The 26,594-nt window shown below is 57.9% G+C and overlaps 3 protein-coding genes across 8 annotated transcripts; 1 reads left to right on the top strand and 2 right to left on the bottom strand.

The window, feature by feature from the left end:
* Positions 1 to 425: 425 nt before the first annotated feature.
* LOC129122797 (tubulin alpha-5 chain) lies at positions 426 to 4,902 on the bottom strand. Its single transcript, XM_054636789.2, has 4 exons — positions 4,746 to 4,902; positions 2,920 to 3,142; positions 2,229 to 2,377; positions 426 to 2,017 (listed from the first exon to the last, which is right to left on the bottom strand). Exons 1-4 carry the CDS (start codon positions 4,893 to 4,895, stop codon positions 1,046 to 1,048), a joined length of 1,494 nt encoding a protein of 497 aa, XP_054492764.2. The 5' UTR covers positions 4,896 to 4,902; the 3' UTR covers positions 426 to 1,045.
* A 1,691-nt stretch (positions 4,903 to 6,593) lies between these two features.
* On the bottom strand, positions 6,594 to 10,539 carry LOC129122366 (tubulin alpha-4A chain). The gene is made up of 4 exons (XM_054636123.2): positions 10,399 to 10,539; positions 8,115 to 8,337; positions 7,832 to 7,980; positions 6,594 to 7,648 (listed from the first exon to the last, which is right to left on the bottom strand). The coding sequence occupies exons 1-4, from the start codon at positions 10,399 to 10,401 to the stop codon at positions 6,677 to 6,679; spliced, it is 1,347 nt and encodes a 448-aa protein (XP_054492098.2). The 5' UTR covers positions 10,402 to 10,539; the 3' UTR covers positions 6,594 to 6,676.
* A 10,463-nt stretch (positions 10,540 to 21,002) lies between these two features.
* Positions 21,003 to 26,543, top strand: DNAJB2 (DnaJ heat shock protein family (Hsp40) member B2). Of its 6 annotated transcripts, none has more exons than XR_008534573.2 (10): positions 21,003 to 21,158; positions 22,013 to 22,101; positions 23,221 to 23,330; positions 23,766 to 23,819; positions 23,963 to 24,082; positions 24,258 to 24,347; positions 24,471 to 24,576; positions 24,711 to 24,781; positions 25,003 to 25,514; positions 26,155 to 26,543. XR_008534573.2 is itself a non-coding variant. In XM_054636051.2 (10 exons), exons 2-10 carry the CDS (start codon positions 22,037 to 22,039, stop codon positions 26,163 to 26,165), a joined length of 849 nt encoding a protein of 282 aa, XP_054492026.1. In that variant the 5' UTR covers positions 21,003 to 21,158; positions 22,013 to 22,036; the 3' UTR covers positions 26,166 to 26,543. The 6 variants fall into 6 exon arrangements, 5 of the variants coding, with proteins under 5 accessions (XP_054492026.1, XP_054492024.1, XP_054492021.1 ...); XM_054636051.2 differs by having other exon boundaries at positions 25,003 to 25,224; XM_054636049.2 differs by having other exon boundaries at positions 23,966 to 24,082; positions 25,003 to 26,543.
* Positions 26,544 to 26,594: the final 51 nt, after the last annotated feature.

Here is a 26,594-nt window from a genome sequence, read left to right as displayed (position 1 = left end):
GAGGCGAAGGGCAGCGGAGGCCAGCCGGGGCAGCATAGCCAGAGCATTAGCAGTAAGCAGGGAAAGTTAATCCCTGGCCCCAGAATGCTCCTATTGGGAGCTAACACAACTGCAGCTGGAGCCAGACACTGCTGTTCAGAGCCTCCAGAGCTGGGCACTGCGGGACAGGGATCAGCACAGGCACGCAGGCAGTGGCAGGGGTACAGGCAGAACTCTGCTGCCCATGAAGAGTGAGGTAGATGCCCAGACTGGGAAGCTGCCGGACCTTGGGAGGGCAGGATCAGCAGCTCTGCTCTGGTGGGGGTATGCAGAGCATGGGGACAGCACTGAGGACACCCCCAGCCCAGGGGGGAGCCTTGGCTGGAGGGGCTCCAGCAGGTGGGCTACCCACGGAGAGGGGTAAAAAACGAGATTCAGACAAGCAGTTTGACAGGGAGCATTGCCCTCCTTTAATCCTCTCACCGCACACAGCAGTACAGCAGCCGCGGGGTCCGTGCCATGCTGGGTGCCATTGCAGGGTGCACCCACTGCACCAGAGACTGGGCACACTCCTTGCCCTGGATGGTGACCACAGGGGCAGGGCTGCACTGCTCCCACTGCTTCAACCACTATCTTTCCAGGCGAGCCCACCTACCCTTGGGCTGCACTTGAGGAGAAGACCTAAAAGCTGCCATTCTTTCCTTGCTCAGACTAAATCTGCTCTCCTGAGCTCCAGGATACAACACGGGGCCATATATCACATGAGGAAGCGGTAGCCACCTCTGGCTGGAGCAACGAGTGGGGTGGGATGTGTGCCATGGCACCAGGGACTAGACCCCAGGGCTCTTACCTGCACAGGTAGCAAGCTGGAGCTGGAGCAGAGCACTGGGAGGAAGCATAGCAGCACCAGTAGCAGGGCTGAAGCACTCACCACACACCTGACCTGGCAAGAAACCGATACAGCTGGGGGAATACTGGGACACACGGAGGCTCTGAAACGGTTTATTGCAAAGGGTTTGCAGGTAACACAGGGAAGGAGCGTGGTCCTTTTTTGGCTGAGGCTTCTCTACTCCTCACCCTCTTCTTCATCCTCGTAGGAGTCCAGGCCCACTTCCTCGTAATCCTTCTCCAGAGCAGCCATGTCTTCCCGTGCCTCAGAGAACTCCCCTTCCTCCATGCCCTCGCCCACGTACCAGTGCACGAAGGCGCGCTTGGCGTACATCAGGTCAAACTTGTGGTCCAGGCGAGCCCAGGCCTCGGCGATGGCCGTGGTGTTGCTGAGCATGCAGACGGCGCGCTGCACCTTGGCCAGGTCCCCCCCTGGCACCACCGTGGGTGGTTGGTAGTTGATGCCCACCTTGAAGCCTGTGGGGCACCAGTCCACAAACTGGATGCTGCGTTTGGTCTTGATGGTGGCGATGGCGGCGTTGACGTCCTTGGGCACCACGTCCCCGCGGTACAGCAGGCAGCAGGCCATGTACTTGCCATGGCGAGGGTCACACTTCACCATCTGGTTAGCTGGCTCGAAGCACGAGTTGGTGATTTCGGCTACCGACAGCTGCTCGTGATAAGCCTTCTCTGCAGAGATGACAGGGGCGTAGGTGGCCAGGGGGAAGTGAATGCGAGGGTAGGGCACCAGGTTGGTCTGGAACTCGGTCAGATCCACATTCAGGGCTCCATCAAACCGTAGTGATGCTGTAATGGATGAGACAATCTGACTGATGAGTCTGTTCAAGTTGGTGTAGGTTGGGCGCTCGATGTCCAGGTTCCGACGGCAGATGTCGTAGATGGCCTCGTTGTCCACCATGAAAGCACAGTCCGAGTGCTCCAGTGTAGTGTGGGTGGTCAGAATGGAATTGTAGGGCTCTACCACAGCAGTGGAGACTTGTGGTGCTGGGTAGATGGAGAATTCCAGCTTGGACTTCTTGCCGTAATCAACAGAGAGTCGTTCCATCAACAGGGAGGTGAATCCAGAGCCGGTGCCACCTCCAAAACTGTGAAACACCAGGAAGCCCTGGAGGCCTGTGCACTGGTCAGCCTGTGGAGAGAGATGAGGAGGGATTACTCTGAGATACATTTCTTTGTGACAATCTGGCTGCCCACAAGTCCCTTCAGGACCTGGTGTATCCCTGCCCTGGTCAGATTCACATCCCACCCAAGGCGCAGCATGGCTTGCAGTGTGTTCTGAGCCCCAGCAGGATGGTGCACCCCAGTCTAGGGAGACACATCCCCTCTCTGCAGTCACTCACCAGCTTACGGATCCTGTCCAGCACTTGATCAATGATCTCTTTGCCGATGGTGTAGTGCCCACGGGCATAGTTGTTGGCAGCATCCTCCTTGCCAGTGATCAGCTGCTCGGGGTGGAAGAGCTGCCGGTAGACTCCTCCCCGAACCTCATCTAGGAGAGAACAGGGGCAGGTTGAGCCCAGGGGAGGCTGCTGGTTTGAGCCGGCCGCCAAGCAGACACATGGGTGCCAGCAGCCGTCCCTCATGGGCTCCGCCTGCCCTTGGCATGGCCAAGGACCCACACGTCAGCAGAGCCAATGCCAGCATCAGGTTTCTCTGGCATGAGGAGGTGGCTGCCACCTCCCTGCACAGCTCAGCTTCTCCCACCCTTCAGGAGCTGCCTGCCCACAGCGCAGCAGGAGCTGCCCTGCCGGTTGGGCTGGTTTCTCTCTGTGCACATGTGGTACAAGCACTGCTGACTCTAAGACACTTCACGAACAAAAGCAGGTGCTCATGTTTGTGGCTTCTCCTGGGGAAAAAAAAGGGCCCTCGGGTCGAAGCCGGTGCAGGATATTGTCAGAAGACCACGAGCACCAGCTGCCTGCTACCCACCCCTGGGGGCACCTCAGGCTGTGTGAACTCCAAGGAGCATCCTGCAATGGGTTGTTGCTCAAAATAATGACCACTCTCAGAGCCCAATCGGGGTGCACTCACCAATCACGGTGGGCTCCAGGTCCACGAAGATGGCCCGTGGGACGTGCTTGCCAGCCCCAGTCTCACAGAAGAAGGTGGTGAAGGAGTCGTCCCCCCCGCCGATGGTTTTGTCGCTGGGCATCTGCCCGTCGGGCTGGATGCCGTGCTCCAGGCAGTACAGCTCCCAGCACGTGTTGCCCATCTGGACGCCGGCCTGGCCGACGTGCACGGAGATGCACTCGCGCTGGGGAGGGGAGGCAGGGTCACAGCCTGGCACAACTCTGTCCTGCCTGCTCCAGGGAGGGCTCTAGCTGGTGCCAGTGCCACAGAGTCACCCACACCGGACCTGCTCTGGTCAGTGATGCCAGAGAGGACATTTTCCTTTGGGTGACCTCCTGAGCGACTCCCCATAGCTGGTGTTGCTCTCAGCCATGAAAGGCACCATGTTGGACCAAAAGCCAGCTTTGGCATCCCTCTGGCCCCTGCCCTCACTAGGGGCCACCAGCTCAATAGACTCTGGCTGAGCCTGTCCTCCAGCAGTAAGGGGAGCAGAGCCTGGCTCAGCTACTCTCCCTAGCAGCCTCAGCCCCTTCCCCATGCAACAGCAGTCCAGTGAGGAGCTGAGCTGACAGGTACACACATTTAACCCATGAGGGGCAATCAGCATGGGCAAACCCCTCTGCCTGCGGCTCCAGAGCCAGATAAGCAGTATTGTGGCCTTGGGGACGCAAGGGAGGTAGGTGGCAGCCAGATAAGCGCTGGCAATGAAGACCAGCAGTTTCTGAGGCAGCACAGATTCCCTGGGCTACACAGTTCCAACGCTGTGCTGCAAACCCCGTGTTGGCAGAAGTGCTGAGGAGCAGGCTGCGAGCTGGAGATGTGCCTCATGCACTCCATTCAGGAGGTGCAGGCCTGTTCCGCTACTCCAGCATCCCTCCTCTGCCTGTCCCTGGCACCCGCCTCTGCTAGTCCTAGCATCCCTGTTTCACTGCTCCCGGCATCCCTGCCTCCCTGAGCAGGACACCCCTACTCAGCCTCGAGGTCCTGGAGCAATCGACTCCTGCATTCCCCAACTGCACAGTGCCCTTAGCCGTGACGGGGTCCGTGCCGGGCCCAGCACTCGGGGAGGACAAGGGCTCCTTCTTCCCGCGGGAGGGCCAAGAGCAGCCCCAGCCACAGAGAGGAGGGGCGGGCAGCTGGGGGCAGGTTCCCCGGCAGGGCCCGGGCAGCGCTGCGGTGGGCAGAGCTCTGCGCTGCGCCTTCTGGCACGGCCCCGACCCACTCCTGAGCCGCTAAATATAGACAGCTCCGGCCCCGGGCGGGGGGCAGCGGCCAGTGCCCGCTTCCGAGAGCGTCCCCAGCCCGCTCCGCCGCTAACAGACGCCCGCGGGACGGGACTGAAGGGACGGGACCCCCATAGAGGTTCCCCGCCGCCAGCCCCGATGGGGCGGGCGCTGCCGCGGGGAGAGCCCCACCGAACGCCCCGCTCCGGCCCGCTGTGCCCGGCGGGCGCCTCCGCCCTCGGCAGCTGTCCCCGTCCATCCGCGGCCACCGCTCCCCGCCGGAGAGGTCACCCCGGTCTGTCCCCAGCGCCCCCCCGCGCTGCGCCGGCGGAGGCGGTGGCGGTGGGGGGGGCGGGCGCCCCGGTGCCGGTGGCGGCGGGCAGGGGGGCACAGCGCGACGGGGGCGCGGCTGCCCCCGGGCAGGGGCCGGTAGCGCTGCCCAAGGTCACGGCGGGGAAGGAGGGGGCGCGTCGCGACGGCTCCAGCGGGCACGGTGCTGCGGGGGCACTGCCGGGGGTGCCGGGCGCCCTCCCGCCGCCGTGCCCGCCCCCGGCCCGCACTCACCATGTTGCGGCGGGTGGTGCGGGCTGTCCCGGGGCTCTGTGCGACGGGGCTCGGCGCGGAGCTGCGGCTGCTGCAATCCCCGCCGCAGCGCTCTCTTATAGGTGGGAGGGGCTTGTGCCGCCCCGCCCCCTTATTTGGGTACACTTGCATGCGGGAGGGAGTCCCCCCCTCGGGGGCCGCGGGAGCCCGGCGGGGTCCTCCCGGCTGCGGAGAAACCCCGAGGTGCGGGGCCCGAAGCTGCTCCCCCTTCTCTGCCCGAAGGAAGGCGGGGGCTGCGGTCCAGGCTGTCGGCAGGAAGGCTGGGGACCAGCCCTCAGGGGTGACGGGCAGGGCTGAGCCACCCGCAGCGAAGGCAGAGCAGGTAGAACAGTCCCTAACCTATTCTGCTACCAGCTCCCCCAGGGATATGGGGAGACCCTGAGTCCACCTGGGCCTCTAGAACAGCAGAAAGGCAGAGAAACACGGTAGAGACATGAATCATATTCAGGAGCCCATTTTGTCCCCCAAATCTCCCTTTGCCATCGATGCTCTGGGAGGCTCCAGCCAAGGTTTGCCCTTCTCTCCCAGTGGGGACAGAAAGGCAGTGCTGCACAACCCTGTGAGGCTGCAGATCTGCATGACAAATCTGGGCTGCCAAAAAAGGGTCATTGCAGCCTGCTTGCTGTTAATAACTTGTGACTACATTCAGAGCAGCAGCTCTGTTTGAGCCCTGGCCAGTGCAGACACCCCTGCCAAAGCTAGGGCTGATCCTGCTACTGAGGATGCCTGGACCATCAGCCTTGAGTGCTGCCTGAGCAGGGAGAGGCTCTGTCTTTGATGCCAGGACCTTGGGTCACACAGCTACCCCTCCCTGTCCATGGGGATGGATGGGCCTCTGCTGCTCAGCAGCATGCCAGGAGACACTACTGGGTCCCTTGTCCAGGTCAGAGGTGAGGATAACTTCTAGAAAAAGCTATAGGACACAATTCCAACTCCTACATCCTTCTGGTGGCAGTCATGTCTGTGAAGACACAGGAAGATGTCAGCAATGAAATTACTCTGAAGGAGCAGATTCCTTCCTTTCCCCACAAGACATAAGGAGTGGATCAGAGCTGCACCTGATGTGAGGGGCAGTGACTCCTGCCCTGGCATAGCAGCAGCAGGCACCACTCAGTCTGAGCCTGGCACTCCAGTCTCAGGCAAGCAGAGCAGTGCCAGCAGCCCTGTGCAGAGGGATGAGTGCCTGGCTGTGCTCCAGCAGCCAGGGCTGGCCCCCACTCTCCCCTCCAGCGGACACGAGTGCATGCTGGGAGGAGGAGGGCAGGGGAGGACAGCCCCCCGTGGGTCAATATAGATGGAGCATTAGTGGTAAGCAGGGAAAATTAATCTCTGGAAACAGCACACTGGATAATGGGTAACAGAAATCTCTGGTTTGCAGCTGGAGGCAGGAGCTGATGCTGGGACTCCTTACCACCAGGCAGGGCAGTGAGAGGATTCAGAATGGGGACAATGCAGAAGATGATGTGGGCTGGGTAGAGTGGGGCCACTTGCCCCAGGGGGAAGGCAGAGCAGGGCAGGCCGAGGGCAGAGGTACTCCCAGACAAAGGACCCAATGCCTAAATTTGGTACTTCTATCACATCAGCAGCACTCCTGCAAATCCCTTTGGTGGACGTCCTCCAGCACCTTCCTAGAGCCTGCCGTGTGTCCTGGACATATCCCTCTGCTATGGGGCTCTCAGCCAAGGGGGGATCTGCGGCCGGAGAAGACCTGGGAGGAAGCATGGCAGCACCAGTAGCAGGGCTGAAGCACTCACCACACACCTGACCTGGCAAGAGACCGATACAGCTGGGGGGATACTGGGACACACGGAAGATCTGAAATGGTTTATTGCAAAGGGTTTCTGCAGACAATAGGGGCAGGAAGCATGGTCCTTTTTAGGCCTGTAGCTTCTCTACTCCTCACCCTCATCTTCATCCTCGTAGGAGTCCAGGCCCACTTCCTCGTAATCCTTCTCCAGAGCAGCCATGTCTTCCCGTGCCTCGGAGAACTCCCCTTCCTCCATGCCCTCGCCCACGTACCAGTGCACGAAGGCGCGCTTGGCGTACATCAGGTCAAACTTGTGGTCCAGGCGAGCCCAGGCCTCGGCGATGGCCGTGGTGTTGCTGAGCATGCAGACGGCGCGCTGCACCTTGGCCAGGTCGCCCCCTGGCACCACCGTGGGTGGTTGGTAGTTGATGCCCACCTTGAAGCCTGTGGGGCACCAGTCCACAAACTGGATGCTGCGTTTGGTCTTAATGGTGGCAATGGCAGCGTTGACGTCCTTGGGCACCACGTCCCCGCGGTACAGCAGGCAGCAGGCCATGTACTTGCCATGGCGAGGGTCACACTTCACCATCTGGTTAGCTGGCTCGAAGCACGAGTTGGTGATTTCTGACACTGACAGCTGCTCATGATAAGCTCTCTCAGCAGAAACCACAGGAGCATAGGTGGCCAGGGGGAAGTGAATGCGAGGGTAGGGCACCAGGTTGGTCTGGAACTCGGTCAGATCCACATTCAGGGCTCCATCAAACCGTAATGATGCCGTGATGGATGAGACAACCTGGCTGATGAGTCTGTTCAAGTTGGTGTAGGTTGGGCGCTCGATGTCCAGGTTCCTACGGCAGATGTCGTAGATGGCCTCGTTGTCCACCATGAAAGCACAGTCCGAGTGCTCCAATGTACTGTGGGTTGTGAGAATGGAGTTGTAGGGCTCTACCACAGCAGTGGAGACTTGTGGTGCTGGGTAGATGGAGAATTCCAGCTTGGACTTCTTGCCGTAATCAACAGAGAGTCGTTCCATCAACAGGGAGGTGAATCCAGAGCCGGTGCCACCTCCAAAACTACGAAACACCAGGAAGCCCTGGAGGCCTGTGCACTGGTCAGCCTGTGGAGAGAGACATGTAATGCTCCCTCAAGCACTGACTTGGCTGGAGGGAAGTTTCAGACTTTTGTTTGTGTAGCTGCAGATTCCTCCCAAGGTGCAGCAGAGCTCACCCCATGCTCCCACCCCCTTAATGATGCTCGACCCCAGTCCAGGGAGACACATCCCCTTTCTGCAGTCACTCACCAGCTTACGGATCCTGTCCAGCACTTGATCAATGATCTCTTTGCCGATGGTGTAGTGCCCACGGGCGTAGTTGTTGGCAGCATCCTCTTTGCCAGTGATCATCTGTTCAGGGTGGAAGAGCTGCCGGTAGACTCCTCCCCGAATCTCATCTAGGAGAGAGTGGCAAAATAGATTTGCTAACTGGATCTGGGGAAAGGTAGCAGGAGCGCTCTTGGGAGCATCCTGCAATGGGTTGTTGCCCAAAATAATGACCACTCTCAGAGCCCAATCAGGGTGCACTCACCAATCACGGTGGGCTCCAGGTCCACGAAGATGGCCCGGGGGACATGCTTGCCAGCCCCAGTCTCACAGAAGAAGGTGGTGAAGGAGTCGTCCCCCCCGCCGATGGTTTTGTCGCTGGGCATCTGCCCGTCGGGCTGGATGCCGTGCTCCAGGCAGTACAGCTCCCAGCACGTGTTGCCCATCTGGACGCCGGCCTGGCCGACGTGCACGGAGATGCACTCGCGCTGGGGAGGGGAGGCAGGGTCACATCCCAGCAGAGACCAGAAATGCAATCACTGTGGGAAGTGCACAGCCCTGGAAGGGCTTGGGCAAGCCACTCTGCCCTGGTGCCTGGGTGCCTGTTTCCATTTCAGTTTTCTGCTTTCTCCCAAATCTAGTGCTCTGCCTCTCATCACTGCACTGACCACCTCAGGGGCCCAAGGAGATCAAGACCCATCTGCAGCAGCCCAGGATATCAGGCCACCCATACCCTGGACTGGCCTAAACCACAGCCCTGGATAGCATCCAGTGAGCATCGTCTTCATTGCCCAAATATCCATGTGGCTTAAGGGCTGAGGCCCTGCAGCATCTGGCACAGCCCCTGTTGCTAATCCAACAACAGAGCTGGAGGCTGAGATGGCAGAGCACCACCAGGACACTGGGAGCTGAGGGCACTGAGGATGGCTGCCCAGCAAGAGGGGAGATTTACAAACATGAATGGTTGCCATGCTCTGAGGCTCAGCTTCCCTAAATTAGCTCTAGAGGGGGAGGAAGCATTAGCTGCACTTTTTAAGTCAACAGAAAGGCTGAGGTGGGAGGGTATCCTAGCTCACAGCTTCAAGGGTCCCCCAGGAGAAGCCAGGTGAGGGGCTCTACAACCTCACTCCCTTCAGGTGAGGTACCCCAGAGCCTGCAGTTCTTTTGGTAAGAATGAAAGTATTCAGTGCCTTAGACCTGCTGTTGCCAAGGATTTGGATGTGTCATCAGGCACAACTGAGTCAGAGGAGCATCCAAATCAAGGCGGATTTCCAGAGCCGTGGTGCCCCACTATGAGTCAGCTGGCAGGAAGCTGGTGGAACCAGCCATTTTGCAGGAGCAGGGCAATGGCTGCTGTCCCACAAAGTTGCACAGGATGCAGCATGTCCTGGCTCTCTGCATCTAAAGTGCTCTCAGTGCTGCCTTTCAGAGGCAGCAGTGACAGTGAGGCATGGCAAAATAATAAGCCCTTGATAGCCATGGCGAGAGGCAGAAGCCCATATCCTCACCTTTCCCAAAGCTGAGGTGCAAGAAGAGCAAGGCAATACCCCACCTATCCCTCTCAGCAGGTCCATAAATGTTGTGTAACACAAGAAGCCAAGGGTAAGACCTGAGGACTTAAGACCTGAGGTAAGTCTTCCAAGATCCTCTACAGAAGGGCACAGAAAACACTTGGCACAGATGCAAGCACCTCAAGGAAGAGGAGATGAGAGAGGACTGCTTCCTGGCAAGGGTCCTTGTGAATCAGTGTGGGGGTGGCAGAGGGTTATGCTGCTCACTGCACTTCTTCCCAACAACAAGCAGCAGCCAGGACCGGCTCTGTGGGGCCCAGTGCTGACAACAGGCTGGGCAGAGCCCAGCAGCGCCAGGACGCAGCAGTGCTGCTCACCAGCCAGTAGACTCTGCCTTCTTCACGGCAAGGGCTGGCACAGGAAGGGCTGGGAGCGTGGCTCCGCGGGACAGCAGGCAGGGTGCCCGGGAAACCTTGGGGCTGGGATGCTCTCCAGGGCAGCTGGAGAGCTCACGAGCCAGAGATGGCCACAGGACCACGGCGGCAGGGCAGCCTGGAAGCCCACCCACAGTGATGCCCACCCTGGGAGCAGGGCAGTGGGTGAAGGAAGCCACAGCTTACTGCCGGAGCTCAGCTGTGAGCCAGCAGCGTGGGGGGCTGGCAGACTCCCCGCAGCCGGGGATGGCACCGCGGGACACGGGCAGGAACCGACAGTACTACAAGTGGGAGAGGGATGAGACGTGGCGTGTCCGCCCCGTGAGCACCGTCTCCGCAGCCGCGGGGCTCGCTGGTGGCCTCCTTGCCGCGGGTACAAGGGGATGCCTAAAGAAGGGAGGCTGCTGAGAGCCGGGGAGGGAGCAGCTCCGGAGGAGGCCGAAGCCAGGCAAAGGCAGGGCGGGCACGGCGGGCACTCCCGTCGCCAGATGCCCGCATGGCTGGGCTCCCGGCAGAGCTCTCCCGGGAAGGCGCGGAGAGCCCAGCCCGCTCCGGGGTGCACCGGCGGGACCGGAGGGAGGGAGCAGCCGGGGCTGGCACTCACCATGATGCCGCCGCTGCCGCACGACCTGCCTGTTCCCGAACTGCCGCAGCTCCGCGCTCCGGGACGGCCCCGCCGCCGCCGCCTTATACCGGGGGCGGCACCGGCGCTCCGGGGCGGGCCGCCCCGCCCGGGACGGCCCCGAGCGCTTTCACAGATTCGCGTGCATTGCGCATATTTGCATAGATTTGCATAGATGGGGCTGTGCTGCCTGGCGGGGTGCACTGGTAGGGCATTCGGGGAGCAGCATCCCCTGAGTGGGGCACGGGAGACCCGGGGGTCCCCCCGAGGAAAGGGCAGTGGGGCATAAGTGTTGTTCCTGCTATGCTTGCCAGTCTTGGCAGAGGGATTCTGCTGAAGAACAGAGATGGCACCTTCCAGCTTGGTGTCCTGCTGGTGAACGGCACCATCCAGGCACTAACCAGGAGAGATTCCGGGGGTTGAAGCAGGAAAGCCAGCAAAGAGCCTGGCCCAGGTCCTCCCTCCTGGTGGGCTTAGGTGCTGATGTGATCCTTGAGCAAGCAGTGAGCCAGGTCTCTGGCAGCCACCCAAGGCTTCTTGAAAAATACCTGGGAGAATTTCTGGAGGAAACCCTGGTGGAGGAAACCCTCCAGAGATGAGCCCAAACTTTCCTAACCTCTTTGGAGATGACTGAGAAAAAAAGCAGGAAAACTCAATCCTGTCCTTTGTGTCAAGCCCCCTCAAGCACAGTTGTGCCCTAGGGCTGTGTTGAAAGCCTGCCAAAGGGCTTCTTCTCCATCCTGGCTCTGCATTACCTTCCCTGGTTTGATCTGATCTCACAAAGCTTTATGAAATGAATAGTGAGGGTGTAGGGAGAGCTTGGAGCACCTTGGAGGGGTTTTATTGAAATCTACAGTGACTTCACTGATGTCTGGCCTTACTACAATGAGTAATGTGTCCAACCCCCTCCAAAATACTCAAAGCATCCACTGTGGTGCAGAACCAGCCCTGCATCTGCCTCAGCACTATGACTTAATGATTTTTCACTGAAAAGTGCTGTCATCTCTCAGCTTGATCTGAAAGTTGAAAGCTGGACCTAAATTATCCACCCACAATAGCCTTTCTTTGTGCCTGAGTCACCTGGAAAGTGTCACCTTCACTGATGAGCATGTGAAAAATGACTGATTGCAAGAGTACTGCTGCAAAGCCTGTGCTGGTGTCTAAGCAACACATTTTTGAGACCTGCAGAAATGGCTGAGCCAGAGGATCAGAGTGGGTTTAATCAAGTTGATGGGAAAATATTGAGTTTTGTGGGGTTTTTTTGTTTGTTTGGGGTTTTTTTTTTTGGTTTTTTTTTGTTGTTTTGGTTTTTTTTTGTTGTTTTTTTTTGGTTTTTTTTTTCCACAGAGATGCCCCAGGTAGTAAGTGCTGCTGAACCTGCAGAGGATTCTGTGGTGACTGGATAACTCTGGAAATGCCTCCCTGTGGTATAAATGTCCTTTGAGTGACCTCAGAGATCACTAGATAACACAGACCATGCTGATGCAGACAGTCCATGAGAGTGAGAGAGTAATTGGTAGCACTGAGGCATCAAAATTTGAGCCCCAGAAGTTAATTGGAGTGAAAAGGAGTGATGGTATCACCATCCCTGTGAAAATCTTCACCAAGGTGTTCATTGTAACATGTAGTGGATGCCAGGGAGTCACTTCTCACTGGGTGTGTCCTAGAACCTTCCTTAATTCCACGGTGCCAATTAATTCTGGGGCATTTATAGCATGAATGCCTTCAGCGTGGTTGGAAGCAGAGCTAGGCAGCCAGCAGCATTTCAGGCTGTGCAGTTCACCAAATTCTGAAGATTCACATAATGATCTGATGGTACCCAGGAGTGCAAAATCATGGACTAGTTTATGTACCATGGTGGTGGAGGGTTGAGAGTGAAATGTCCCTGATTTGTCAATGCTGCAAATGCGTGTTCACAGTGAAAATATCCACTCAGATACTGTTTTGTTGGGCAATCACAGTGGGAATAACTGACAAGAGAGCCGTGAGTCATGGGGAGCTGCGCATCCCCACGTGCCTCTGATCTGAAATGCCCAAACAGATGTCTAAGCTTTTTTGAAATGCTTAAGAACATCTGGCTAAATCCAGGGAGCACCAATCAGCTGCATCTTGTCAGTGCCTAACTGCTCAGCAGCCTGCCAGATGCTGGTAGCAGCAGCCTGAAAGCACACAGTGGAGGCTGAGCTCACTCTGGCTGGATTTGTCCTGAGGCAACCCCTCTCTTACAGAGATGTTACCCACACATCTCATAAGGCCCTGCAAATGTTTTCAGACAACATCAGAAGTCACATGATTACAAGAATTGCTCAGGAAACATTTTCATTGATGCTCAGAACATGGTTAGACCCTGCATCAGCAACCAGAGAGATGCAAATAGCAAGCAAGGAAAATTCTAGGCTATAGAGTCAGAATTCAACCATCTCTTTAGTGAAGGATGGGAAAATCATTGAAGATACCTGAGGGGCAGAGCCCTGCCCGCTGCAGGGAAGCCCCTGCTTGCCACTGTCAGAAACCAGCCAGCTCTTGGCAGGTACCTGCTGGTACAGGAACACCTCTGAGCAGAGCTTGCACTTACCCAAACAAAGCCTCTCTCTCTCTATAGCTGTCTTCCAGAAGTATTTTAAAGACTGCCACACCTAAAGCACCCAGAGCTGAAACTGGGGAGGAGATGAGTTCAGAGCCCAGCCTGGTACCTCCCATCCACACCCCAGTTCCCTGCTCTCTTTGCTGAGGAAAGCCCAAACTATTGTTCCCAGTTTTCAGACCTCAGTTCCACCCTGCCTGCTCCAGGCAGAGCAAATAGTGTCACAGGGCAGTTTGGGGACATGGCCTTCTTGGGAAGGTAGAAGAGAGCACAGCTGTGCTGTGGGTTTGGCAAGGAAGCCCAGTGTGCCCTCCACTTTAAAGCAAAGACCAGATGGTGAGAGGTGCTTCAGGAGCAGGGCTCCTGTCTGTGTCTCTAATCTCTGCCAGGAGCTTCCCAAAGAGGTTGTATCCGTGCCTGCCCTGCTTACCCCTCACTCTGTCCTTGCTCTGCCCTTAATCCTCTTAGCAGGTGGGGAGGTGGAGAAGCCAGGATGTACCTCCAGCCCATCAGTGCCCTGTGCAGTTTGCTCTCCAGCAGTGGCACAGGCTGGACAAGGTGGCTGGTGCAACCAATAAGTCTGTTGAAAGCATGGAGCTGGACTGTATGTTGCAGATGTGAGTTCCAGCAAGGCCCTTGTGATGCTAACTGCTTCAGCTGTATCCCATTGAGCATTGTGCAGGGTCCCTAAAGCACAGCTAGCTCCTGCTGATGGCCCAGCATCCTATGTCCCAGTGCTGCTGAGGCTCTACTATGGCAGCACTTGGGACATACTTTGCCACCCTGAAAAATTTTAGCACAGCATAGAGATGGGCAGAAAATGCTCCCTCTGCCATTCCTTAAGATATGCATGCTTTGTCTAGGTCAGAGAGGGCTCTCTGAGGGCCTCATCCCTCATCTGGAGTAGGTAGAACTGATCCAGAGATGAGAAAGAAGGAAGGCTAGATGTCACAGGCTGCAAGGAAAGAATGGGGAGAATCAGAAGACCAAGCAGAGACTCAATAAAGGCCACATTGAACATCTTCAGCAACCCACACATGGCATTTACTCCCAGAGACCTGCTGGGATGTAGGGCACAGTAGCGATCTGACAGAAGTTTTCTCTGCTGCAGCTGAGCAACAGCAGCATAATTGCTGGTTCAGATATAATGAAGTCAATTGTGCAAGGCCTGCTGCATTGCCCAGAGCGTGTGCCCCGGCACAGAAACAATGAAGCTAATTCCAGACCTCGCTACAGTCCTAAGCCCTGAATCACAGGGCAGGAGCAGGGAGGCACTCCCGGGACACAGGCAGCCCCACAAGCCAAGCCCCAGCCTGCGAGGCTAAAAGGGGCTGTGGGACAAGTTGGAACGAGCTCTTTCTCAGGCAAGGCAGGCCCTGGGGGAGCAGCCTTCCTGGCTCAGAGCCAGCTGCCCTGGCTGCCGGTGTCACCTGCCTTTCTTCATGTCCTGGGAAAGGCAGCTACACACCCACGGCAGCAAAATAAAACCTCACCTGTCTAATTGCAGTGACTTCATGTCAGAGGTCTGAGCATGCCTGGTGTGAACAATCTGCCTCCAGGCGGGTGGCAGAGGGACTGAGTGGCTGAGGTGGGCCCATGTTCTCAGGGAACGCCGGTGTGCAGTGCTGATGGGCTTCTGTGGAGGTGCCAGTGATGCTTTTCCTCTTCTCCATCAGCTCTCAGAGCTGGAGATGGCACAAGAAGGGCAGGAATACCGGGAAATAGAAGTGAAATGAATTGTGCAAGGTTGCATGATGGTAGGAACTCCTGGAGGGATATGGGTAACCCCAGAAGGCTGAAGGGGCTCTCCATACACCAGACAGAAGTGTAGGCATGGTGATGTCTTCATGCCCAGCCCTTTAGGCCTTCCTGTCCTACAAGTTCTCAGAACAGCAACAAAGCTGTGGCCAGCTCTGTCGCAATGCCAAAGGCATGAGCTGGCAGTGATGGGGCAAGAAGCAGCCACCACTTCCCCTGCTCCCAGGAGCTCATGCCTTGCCTGTGGGACAGCAGCCGAGCCCCTGGGCAGCAGAGGGGACATTCACATGGGGCAGCTCTGCAGATGCACCCCCTCCTCTGAGGTACATAAACCTCAGCCAAGTGGGCCAGTCCTGCACCCACTGGGAAAGGAAATAATTCCTGTCACAGCAGCTTCTTTATGATGGCCCTGCTATGCTCTGGCCTTTGGAGAGCAGCTGAGCATCCCGTGGCTGTAGAGATGTCTGCAAGGTCTTTTGTTTTACACTTACACGTGGAAGTGAGTTGTATAATAATGCAAACAGCTTGTTGGCCCCAGGGCAAGCCAAGGGCAGAGCTAGGCCTGGAGAAACTAGCCTGGAGTCCTGGGGATTGCTGTAGAGCTGTGAAAAGTGGAAAGGAGGTGCTGGCAGCTGGCCAAGCACTGTTGGATGTCAGAGGGAAACAGTTAATGTGATGAAAGATGCATTTAATAACTCTGCTGGGTAATGGCTCCCAGAGTGCTTCTGCTGGGAGCTGATGTGTGCAGAGAGAGTGTGATATTGTGAAACAAGGGCTGTCCTCCCTGCTCCTCCCAGAGCCTGGGGCTGGGAGCCAGTGGCCTCAAGTCACTGGGCTGACACCTTGAGCTCAATGGCCATCTTGAGGATGGCTGGCTCAAACTGGTATCTGAGATCCTCCTAGCAGAGTTAAGCCAGATGATGAGAGGCTGTGCATGTGAAATAACAGCTATTTGGCAGAATTTCCCTGTTGCAAGGTCTCGGAGCACCAATCTGCTGAATTTAACATGCTTAATGTGGCCCTCCTCGTTAGGACAAGCCAGCTCCAGGCACCCTGAGCACAACCAGGGCTGCTGTGCCTTCCCCTGCGATGGTGTGGCCTGGACAGCATGGCCCTTTTCTGCCACACATTCTGGAGAGCTTTGCCGCCTCCCAGGCAGGAGGATGCAGAGTCTGGCAAGAGCTGGGCACCAAGCACTCCTGCCTATGTTGGGGCACCCTAAGCAGCCTCATTAGGTGCTGATTAACATGGAAGACCCACTAACCAAACAATCCTGGTTTCAGTTACTGAGATGACAGGTCTGCTCAGGAAGAAAGGCGGGGATGTAACTGGCTCCTTGCTGTGGTGAGGGTGTGGTGCCCTGCAAGGCAGCCCCGGGAACCCACGTGCTGGTTTGCAACAGTGAATCATCAGCAAAGAGCTGCTGGGATTGTGCAGGGACTCCTGCCAGGCACCCCTGGCTTCCACGGTTTGATCAAGGGTCTTCAAATGAATCCCACACTGCAGCTGATCAAGTGTGAGGGTGGCAAGAGGATGTGCAGAGTAAAAAACGACAAGACTGCCCCTTCCTAAAATTCTCAAAGTAATTACTTCAAGCAATTTTGCTGTAATGTGGCCTTTTAATCAGACAATTCTTAACCATCTCTGAGATTCAATTGTCCCCTTCAATAGTTACTACCCTACCAAGCTTAGCATGATCCCAAATTTTTCTTAGTAAACATTTCTTATCAGAGTGGGCCTTGCAATCAGCCCTGGGGATCCCCACTGCAAAGGCCTTCAGCAGTACAGCTCCTGGCTAACAAGCACACCTCTGCTATTGATGCCTCTGGTGCAAAACAGGCTGGCTTGGCACGCCAAGATAAATATTCAAATAAAATACATATAGGGGCAACACAAAACGTAGATCTGGAAAGGCCATTGGCAGCAGCTCTGAGCTTCCTTCATCTGTGGACACAGAAAACTGATTGTTTCACCCCTCTTTGCAGCAATGCTGTGATTTATGCCAATACTGTTAGCATTATCTCCTGCCATCTTCCAAGTGAGGGTGTCATACCAGTGGTGTTGATCTGAATCAGCCAGATGTATAATCATGCTGAAGGTGATGAAAAGTTTCCAAAGCAAAACTTTCGTTACCTGAGACAAGGATATCAGTAGTAAATACATTTTTCAGTATTTAATTCTCTGCTGATAGATTAAAAAAATAATTATTCTGTTATTTCTTTCTGGTATTATCAGTAATCTAGAGTTTTCGAGGTCAACCAGTTTATTTTTTTAATGACTGGAGTGATTTCTGTTCTTCAGTCCTTTGGAATTACCCCAGTTTTCCCAGCTCAGTTAAAAATTGCCATCAGCAGCTCAGCAAGACCCTCACTTAGGCTCACTAATGCGCTCAGTGTGGGCCTGATGAACTGCAAATGTCGATTTCAGCAGGTAATGTGTTACATGAGGGTATGTTACAGATGGCGTCCAAACTGCAGTCTTCTCTTTGCATCCACAGCACTCCACAGCACTCTCCCCAAGGTTCCACTCTTGCACTGGTAGTTAGGCAGCAAGGGCTATGGAAAACCACAGAAAGTTGCTTTCTGGCTTTATTTTTTCCTCTTTCTCGTTTTCTTCTCATGCAAATGCATTTGCTCCACATCCTTGTTTATTTGTCCCTGCTTGGCTCACTGTTCGCCTTTGAGCCATGCCTAGGTGACACAAAGGGCCAAGGCTGGGCATGTAGCTGGAGGGGACAGTGAGGACCAGCCAGCCTGTGACCCCAGTCCTACCAGGCACTGCAGAAAATCCTGGCCAAGCCAGATGAACATGAGGGATGTGGAGCTTGGGAGACTGTGGGCAAGGACATGTTGGTGTGCATGAGCAAAATCAGGTTTTGCTTCACAACAGGATCCCTTCCTGTCCAGCGTGAGCTGCAGCTTCTGCTCCCCCTGCAGCTGGAGGGTTCCCTAGCATATGGAGGGGGTGTGTGGTATCAGTCTATTCATTATCTTTCATCTCTCTTCACTTGGGATCTGATCCAGCCCATGCAGCTCCCAACTTCCTCATGGATGAGTTTGGGGTGTTCTGCTCCTGTGCCCCACAGGGTTATCCAGCCCAACCTGTCACCAACCACATGCCAGGGATGTGGGCAAAACCCTGCTGCCATGAGGCTCAGCTGCTCCCTGGGCCTGTGTGCCTGCTCATCACGGATAACCTCTTCAGTCATGGGCTTCTGCCACCTCTGCCAGCCTCTGACTCTGTTGATTTAAAATCTGCAAGCACCTCAGTTTTGCCTGGGTTTTGGCTGGGGCAGCATCCCCATTGTCAGCACACACAAGCATCCCTGCAAGGCAGAGCCTGGGACTCACAGCCTGGCTCTGTCACATTGCTAAATGTGGCTCAAAGTCATCACCCTGCTTGAACCAAAGTCACCCTGACATGGCTGTTTCTCACTTCTCTGTTCTGCCATGCAAACCAAGAGCAGCTGCATGACTTTGCCTTGCTGGATTGTCCTGAGTCTCTAGAAGGTACAATTCTAAAACAGCCAGCTGAGATGAGAACAGAGTGGACAAGGAGATGGGCAAGTGGCCGAGAGCCTGGCATCCAAGACAAACATGCAGAGCATCAAAAACATGAAAGTGAAATTAGCTGTGCAGGGAAGTTAAGGAGAGTGGACAGGGCTTTTTGGATGAGACAGCAGGACTGTGAGTAAAAGAACCAATGGGGATTTTAAAAATTGCTGAAGCAATGTCTTCACCAGCCCCCTGTACTTGGGGGTCCCCAGTCTAATGCAGCCCTTTCAGGGGTGAGCAAGCCCTGGAGCTCCCACTGACCCCTTTTTTGGGCCATGCCAAGAGATGGTCAGCATCGCCATCTGTCCTAGAAGCAGGCAGGCAGGGGAAGGTGGCACAGAAATGGCACCCAGGAGCCTGTCTCACTCTGCTCAAACCCTCTCACTCCATCCTAGTGGCTTTGGCTCCTACCCCTTCCCTGCTGCAGCGCCACTGCAAGGAATAGGGGAGAAGAGGAAGGGAGTTGGCTGCATGTGATGAGGGGAGCAGCACACGACTTGCTGAGCACTTCTTAGCTCAAAAATTGCCAAGAATACAAATTTTCAGTACATAATTGCCAGTTTTGTTAAGGCTGTGAAAGGGCTTGTGTTTTCATGTGGAAATCAAAAGCTGAAATGTTGTGTAGTGCTGAAAAAAAATATATAGCTTAATTTGTGGTTTGCATAATAATATATCATGGGTTTATGATGCAATTCTGTTGGCTTCCTGAGAGATTGGGTAACCAGGATAAAAACATTTGGTCTGTTGGTGTACTGCTCACCCAAAACCTCTTTCCTCAGAAAGTCTCAAGAGTATTTCATGAGCATTTTTGAGACCCTGGAAAGCTGAAAACAAGCTTGCAACACAGTGATCCTCAAAATTTGTTAAGAAATAAGGGTATTATTGAGACACACTCAAGATGCCTGTGCTTGATTCAAAGCTGATGTGAGTATCAGGACTTCAGGCAGACCTAGGAGGAAAGGGCAGGTAAAGAGGGCAGGGTGCTGCAGCTGAAGGTGTGAGCCACCAGTGAGTGATGGGCTTCTTTTATTTGGCTGCTGCCAGGTTTGAGTAGAAAAGGGATTGTGGCAGGTCTGGGGTGAGGTGTGGCTGATACTCATCTTCTCTCCTACCAGTGCTGTGGTGGGCTACTGCCCAGCTCTCCACTGCCTCCCCTAAGAATACTGGGGAGGTGTCAGTCCTCCTCACTCCAAATCCTCAAGGTGTGAGGGAAAATTTTGCTATGAAGGCATCAGCAATGTGCTCCCCCGGCTCCAGATTCACAGCCAGCACGTGGAGTTCTCTCCTATCCCAGCACAGAGGCCTCCCCACCGGTGTGCACAGAGCGAGCTGAGATCTGTCGTCTCGGGGGCCTCCTTGTCCTCACATCAGCCGCAAAAGCCAGGGAAAGGAAAGCAAGGCGCCAAGACTCAGCTACACCCCAGTGGCTCCTCCTCGCCCTCCCGGCCGCAGGATGGGATCCCTGTGAAGCAGCCTGTGGCTCCATCTAGTGCCCTTGCCGGCTCTGCACCCACTGCTGGGCAGATGGGCTAAACCAGAGCCCCGGCAGCCGGGGAGGGCGCCCTGGCTACAGGCAGCCCCCAGGGAGCCGCTCCGTGCTCAAACAGGTACAGGAGGACAGCGCGGCAATGGCATCCAGGGAAAAAATCCCCAGGGGCAGGAAGTACTCCAAGCCGTTGTTCAAGGAAATCATCAAATTGCTGTCTGATGGCAGGGGACGGGTCTCCCATCCCTTGGAGAGAGAAACGCCTTTGGCACATGAGATCATGCCCTTGGCATTTCATCCACCCCAGGCACACGACTCATGGCTGGGGAAGGCTCTTCTCGGGGATATCTCTCCTGGAACTTGTCCCTGAGGAGTGCTGGGAACGTCCTGTCTCAGACTCAGGCCTCCTCATTCTGCCAGGCTTCCCAGCTAGGAATTTATGGGAGCTGAGGAAGCTTCCAGCTGTGGTGTAGGTGTGGCAGTGCATCCAAAAATCTCTGACCCTGCAGAGAGACCAAGTTCCCTCCTTCTCCTATCCAGGCCGCAAAAGGGAATCATAAATCCCCGTGGCGAGGCCACATTCAGAGGTGCAGATGAGCGAGACCGTCCAGGACCCTGAGAATGGGTGAGCACAGTCCCTCTGCAGCAGCTGTCCGGGCAGGGGCCATGAACCTGAAAAGCCAACACCACAGATCCTGGTGCATTCTACGGGGCCTGGGCACCCTGGTGCTCGGGTGGCCTGCAGCTCCGGGCTGCCGGTGCCACAGCGGTGCCAGCCGGCCCGGGCTCCTGGCAGGGAGCTGTGCCCGCCACTCCGGCAAGCTGCTCCCCGTCACGTCCCCCGCCCCGACAAAGCGCTGAGTCACCTCAGCTGTGCCCCCCGGCCGGCTCCTCCTTGCCGGCGGGACCGGCCGGGCAGCTGACTCGGCGGGAAGCCAGGGGCACGCGGCGCCGGGCGCTGCCCCGGGCTGCAGCCGTGCCCCGCTGCGGTGCGCTGTCAGCACCGGCACCGGCGGGACAGGCCGCTGCCACCGCACCCGCACCTTGCTGGCGCTGTCCGGGACTCAGCGCGGCCCTGGGAGCGGAGGAGCCGGCGGGGACGGAGACCGGGAAGAGGCCAGACCGGGGCTGAGGGGGGACCCGAGCGACGGAGCGGCCGCGCTGCCGGTCCGCACGCGCCTCCCATTACGTCACCCGGCGAACGGCGAGGGCGTGACGTCAGGGCCCCCGGTTGGCTGCGGCCGCCGCCCGTCACGCAGCGGAGCCGCCTCCAGGCCCGCGGTGGCCCGGGCGCGGGGGACGCGCGACACCGGCCGCGGGCGGCCCGGGCGGGCGGGGAGGGCTCTGCGGCGGCGCACAGGTGGGCCCCGGGCCGGGACGGGGGGAGCGGGGCGCAAGGGGCCACGGGGGAGAGGCGGCCCGTGGCGCACGGGGGGAGCGGGGCCGGCGCCGTCCCTTGCCGTGCTGCCACCACCGCCCCTCCCGGTGCCCCAGATCCGCTGGCCGCAGCCCAGGGCCGCCCGCCGGTGGCGGCGGGGCGGGGTGCGGAAACTTCCAGCAGCGGCGGGTGGCCCCGGGAGCGCCGTGTTTACGGCCGGGCCGGGGGGCGGGCCCAGTGCCGCGGCGTTGCCGGTGCCAGCGCCAGCACCGCCCTCCCGTCAGCTGGGACTCACGGGCCGGGGGCGAGTACCGGGGGCGGGACGGTACCGCGGCGGGTGGCGGGGGGCTGCAGCGGCCGCATTCTGCTCCTGTCCCCCACCCGGAGCGGGCCGGCCGGTGGAAGTGTCCCGGCGTGCCCGGGGACAGTCCCCGCTGAGCCCTTAATCCGCTCCAGCCGCTAAGCACCTTAGCGGGCTGCGCCCTCCTGCTGCCCCCCGCCCCGCCACTGAGCCCCGGGGGAAGCGGGCCGGGAGCGGTGCCGGCAGCGGGGACCCTTCCCCCGTTCCCCCTGGCTGGGCAAGCTGGGGTGACGCCGGCGGGACGGCGGTGCGTCAGCAGCAAAGGGTCCCCGGCTGGGGCTGTCGGTGCTCCCGGGTGGCCGAGGAGTGGGCAGGGTGCTGGGGAGCTGGGCATGGCTTGTGGCACTGGGTTGCTCTCGGGAGGCAGTGGGGTGGCCGGGGCGCTAGAGAGAGTAAGCAGTCTGCCCTTGCTGTCCCACACCCAGCACTACCGGGCTGTGCCTGTAGTCCCTGACTTTGCCTTCTCCCCCTGCAGTGACCCCGTGGGACAGCTCACGTCATGGTCGACTACTACGAAGCGCTGGGGGTGAGCCGCAATGCCACCGCCGAGGACATCAAGAAGGCGTAAGTGTATGGCAGCATGCCTCTGCCTGTGGGCCAGAGTCCCCCAAGCCACCCCCACCTGGTGCCAGCGAGGCAGGGGCTCCCTTCGGGGCAGTGGGGACAGGGCCCAGCTCCAGAGGTGACAATTCAGCCTTTGTTTCCTTTGTATGGATGCCAGAGCGGGGTTGGGCTTTGCTGCCATACAAAGACATCTTTTGGTGGGGTTTGGTTCCTCTCTCCCTGCTGTCAGCCTGGGGCTGGAGGCAAGTCTTGGTGGTGTTTGGAGGCTCCCCTTTCTCTCTCTCTCTGCCAGAGGGTGCAGGGATGGCAGATATTTGGGGCACAGGGACTCTGCTGGCATCAAACTCAGGGGACTGGAGGTCACAGAGTGAAGAGCAGCATGTCTGTCCCCTTTAGGGATGTGGGCAGGTGGGTGCTGTGCCTCAGGTACTACTGTGGAGCTCACAGAGCCTCCTGAGTGTTTGCGGCTCCTGCCTGGTGCCCTGCCCAGGTGGTGCTGCTCTCACTGGAGTGAGGCATTGCCTGAGGGGAATGCCAGCAGATTTCTGGCTTGCCAACAGGTGGCAGAGGTCCTCGTGGGGGGCTTCCCAAGAGGGAGTGGGAGAAGCTGAGAAGCATGGGTTAACCCTAGCTAGCTGCAGTGGGGAGGAGAGTGCTGCTGGTGCTCTCCTGGCCCCAGGGGGCCCCTAGCAACCCCTGGTCCATCCATGCACACTTGCAGTGGAGCCCATGAAGGCTCCAGAACAAACCTGTGAGCATTGTCCAGAGCCATCGATGAGGGCAGCTGAGGTGGGCACACATTGCTCTGCTGTGGTTGTGCTTCAGTTCTGGGGTAATTTCTGGTTTGTTTGTTTGTTTAGTCTGTGTGTGTTGGTGTGTGTATGCATAAATATGTATATATCTATATATGTGTATGTATATATATTTATATATGAAAACACATACCGTTGGAAGGAAGAACTAGTCCAGGAGCTCCTGTTCAGAGCCTGAGGCTGTAGGGTGCTGGGGAAGCAGCTTGGGGTGCCCCTGCCCACAGGCTAGGAGGTGCATGCTCAGGTGGGGATTGCTGGCCCAAGAGGCCAAGGGCTGCTGCGTGCCCATCACTGGCCTTGTGTGCAGGTACAGGAAGGCTGCTCTGAAATGGCACCCGGATAAAAACCCAGACAACAAGGAGTATGCTGAGCAGAGGTTCAAGGAGATCGCCGAGGCGTACGAAGTGCTGTCAGACAGTAAGAGGCCACAGTGTTGTCTTGTGTGTGTGTGTGTGTCTGCCCTTGGGACTGTTCACACTGGCATGTCCTGCTTCTGGGCTCGCCCAGGTTGCATCCCTGGCTGTCCCCAGGAGGCAGTGGGTCCCTCCAGCTTTACCACACAGCTTTTGGGGCTTGGTTACTTCTTCACATCTCCCAAAACAGCCTTGAGAGAGATGCTGAGCTGTTGACATCCACAATGGGCTCTGGATACATCCCCATGGGCCTGAAGCTTTTGCATTCTTGCCCAGTGGTCTTACTTGTGTTTGGGTTCAGTGCTGGGGTGGCAGGGGCTTGTGCCAACCACCTCCTCTTGCTCCCTGCTGTTTTGCACCTCCCTTAGTTGGGAGAAGTGTCAGTGCTCCTGTCCCCACCTGGCAGGCAGCTTCCCTGCAGCCCCCTTTCTTCTTCCAGAGCAGAAGCGTGACATCTACGACCGCTATGGCAAGGATGGACTCATGGGAGCAGGTGAGCAGGGCCCTGGGGGTTAGTGCAGCTCTGGATACATCCCTGCCTGAAGACCCAGGGTGGCTCAGTGCCACCAGGGCTCCCCACCCTTCAGGGGAGATGTCACCCAGGGCTCCATTTAACACTGAGTGTCTTCTCTCCAGCAGGAGCAGGCAGCTCCAGGGCCAGTGCTGGGGCCCCCGAATTCACCTTCACCTTCCGCAGCGCTCATGACGTCTTCCGGGAGTTCTTTGGTGGACGAGACCCCTTTGCTGAATTCTTTGGTGTGTGTGGGGCAGGGGAGGCTGGCTCTTGGGCATCTCTCTCTCTGTGGGGCAGCTGCTGAGCCTGGGAATAGAGCTCACGGCTGGCCCTGGCAGAGGGTCCCCACGTCAGTGCCCTGCTTCTGGTTCACCAAGCTGATGGGGTAATGCTGATGGGGGTGCCCCTGCCTTTCAGATGACATGATGCCCTTCTCTGAGCTGCGAGGACCTGGCCCCCGGCACCATGGGGGAGGCCACTTCTTTTCCCCCTTCCCAGGATCCTCAGGTAGGAGATGCTGCCATTCCTCCCAGCAGAGGAGTCCTAAAGCACCGTCTTCCCCTGTGCAGAGTCTGTCCCCTGCCCTCCTGCCACCCACCCTGACACCAACCTTGTTGCTCCCTTCTCTAGATTTCTTCGCCTCATCCTTCAGCTCTGGTCCAGACGCAGGACTGGGCTTCCGCTCTGTTTCCACCTCCACCACCTTTGTTAATGGCAGGCGTATCACCACCAAGAGGTGAGGGCAGTGCCAACCCACCTTGCTCCCACAGCCTTCCCTCCATCAGCAGGCCTCTGACCCTGCAGCTTCCTGCTGTGGTGCACGGGCTGCATGGCCCTTGACCGTCCATCTGTTTGTTTGTCTGTCTGCAGGATTGTTGAGAACGGGCGGGAGCGGGTGGAAGTGGAGGAGGATGGGGAGCTGAAGTCGATCCACATCGATGGTGAGAAGGGGCACTGCAGACTGAATTGTTGAGATCTCCACCCTTTCCCTTTGGGGTTTCTGGGAGGTGCTGCATCCAGGCTTTGTTTTGGACTGAGCCTTGGTTGGCCCTGGTTCAGAGCTCTGCTCTGAAGGATTGGTGGGGTCGGTTGGAGGTGCCAGGGCCCCACTCCAGCTTTGGGGAACTGGATGAGTCCCCCAGCCCTGCCCCTGTCCCCACAGGTGTTCCTGATGACATGGCGCTGGGGCTGGAGCTGAGCCGGCGGGAGCAGCACGCCTTCCCCAGGCCACGGCCCCCCTCACCGCCAGCACCGGCCCCACACCAGACCTCGAGCTCCTCACCTGTCTGCCTCTACACGGATAGCGAGGATGAGGATGAGGACTTGCAGCTGGCCATGGCCTACAGCCTCTCTGAGATGGAAGCTGCGGGGCACCACCAAGCAGGTGGGCACAGCCCCGGCTCCCTGTCGGCACCGGGGGGCAGCCACAGCAGCCCATCCTCCGCCCGCAGAGCCCGTGGTGCCCGGGGGGGGCTGGAGCAGGAGCCACGGGGGGCCAGCAGTTCTGCTGCAGTGGGGCACGAACCTGCCCCCAAAGTGAAGCTGTGGCACTGCCCCCTGCTCTGAGCGTGAGGCAGGGAGAGGAAAGCAGGGCTGGAGTCTGACTGCTTGGAACTCAGCTCCTACCTCCCCTAGCAAGGGAGGGGCTCTCTTCTGCCCTGCCTCCTTGCTCAGGTGAGTGGATGGCTAATGGCATCCCAGCGTTGGAGGCTCCCAGACTTGGAGGTAGTGGCTTGAAGAGGAGCCCCCTTGATGGGGTCCCAGGAAGCGGGGCAGCTCCCTGCCTTGTCTGCTGGAACTGTGGGGGGCCCATGGGCAGGCATGCTCTGGCTGTGCCTGCCCCTCTCTCCCTGCCAGCCCTGCAGGCAGGCAGGGTCTCCAGCAGGTGCCTCCCTGGCTGCAGCCTGCCCCTGCCCAGGCTGCAGGGAGTGCTGAGTTGAGCTCCCCTCCTTGCAAGGAGGGCTGTGCACATAGCCTCTGCTTGGTGCCTTGTGTCTTGTTTCTTCCCTCTGGATGCTGTTGCTCCTGCCTGTACTCCCTGCTCCTCTGTCTCCTCGCAGACTCTGCCTGGTCACTCCCTTCTGTATGCCTTGCACACCTTCCAGGGCACTGTCCCTCCTTGCTTCCCACAGCAGCAGTGACCCTCCGTGCTGTTCACAAGTGTTCCTACCCTCTTCACTGCCCGTAGTTCTGCCTTGGCTGTCTTCCTCCTTCGCCTGGGACCTCCCTCCCTCCTTCCCTGCCTCTCCCCCGCCCTTGGCCGAGGAGGATTTCACAGGTGCTGTTGTGTACCCCCCTCCGCTTGTCTCCCCAGGTGTGTTCTGAGGCTGCTGCGCCCGGGGACCGCGCACGCCCACTGGCCCACGAAGGTTCTCCCAGCCAGGACTCCGCTTTCTCCCTGCACGGCCACCCCCTGCCACCCCCTTCCCCAGCACCCTCTGGCTCCGTGGGATGCGGTGAGGGGAGGCATGACAGGGCTTGTGGCTGAGCGATACCCGGGGCTGGGGGGAGAGGCCCTGGGCACCACAGGGTGGTGGAGAGGGTGGTGATGGGGGTTGCTGTAGATTAGGCTGCTGGCTGTATGCAGCGAGGGGCAGCATGGCTGGGCTCAGCCAGCAGGGCTGGGCTCTGCCCCCCTCCTCGCTGTAGCCCCCCTCTCTACCCCCCTTCTGCTAACAGCTGTCAATAAACCTGTTTGCAGTAGCTTCTGCCTGTGGGGACTTTCTGGGCTGGGGATGCAGGGTTCTCATCTTT

This window comes from Agelaius phoeniceus, chromosome 7 (genome assembly GCF_051311805.1).
Source record: "Agelaius phoeniceus isolate bAgePho1 chromosome 7, bAgePho1.hap1, whole genome shotgun sequence".
Classification (NCBI taxonomy): Eukaryota; Metazoa; Chordata; class Aves; order Passeriformes; family Icteridae; genus Agelaius; species Agelaius phoeniceus.
The sequence above is the reverse complement of the archived record's forward strand: the minus strand, read 5'-3'. Positions and strand labels throughout refer to the sequence as shown.

Excerpts from the sequence above, each read along its gene's own strand:
- LOC129122797 (XM_054636789.2), bottom strand. The coding sequence starts at position 4,895 with ATGCAAGTGTACCCAAATAAGGGGGCGGGGCGGCACAAGCCCCTCCCA. Across the intron at positions 3,143-4,745 it reads GCACCACCCGCCGCAACATG|CGCGAGTGCATCTCCGTGCA; the intron begins GTGAGTGCGGGC and ends TCCCCTCCCCAG. Across the intron at positions 2,018-2,228 it reads TGGACAGGATCCGTAAGCTG|GCTGACCAGTGCACAGGCCT; the intron begins GTGAGTGACTGC and ends CTCTCTCCACAG.
- LOC129122366 (XM_054636123.2), bottom strand. Across the intron at positions 7,981-8,114 it reads CCTGGAGCCCACCGTGATTG|ATGAGATTCGGGGAGGAGTC; the intron begins GTGAGTGCACCC and ends ACTCTCTCCTAG. Across the intron at positions 7,649-7,831 it reads TGGACAGGATCCGTAAGCTG|GCTGACCAGTGCACAGGCCT; the intron begins GTGAGTGACTGC and ends CTCTCTCCACAG.
- DNAJB2 (XM_054636046.2), top strand. The coding sequence starts at position 22,037 with ATGGTCGACTACTACGAAGCGCTGGGGGTGAGCCGCAATGCCACCGCC. Across the intron at positions 24,083-24,257 it reads CCCCTTTGCTGAATTCTTTG|ATGACATGATGCCCTTCTCT; the intron begins GTGTGTGTGGGG and ends CCTGCCTTTCAG. Across the intron at positions 24,782-25,002 it reads GAAGTCGATCCACATCGATG|GTGTTCCTGATGACATGGCG; the intron begins GTGAGAAGGGGC and ends CTGTCCCCACAG.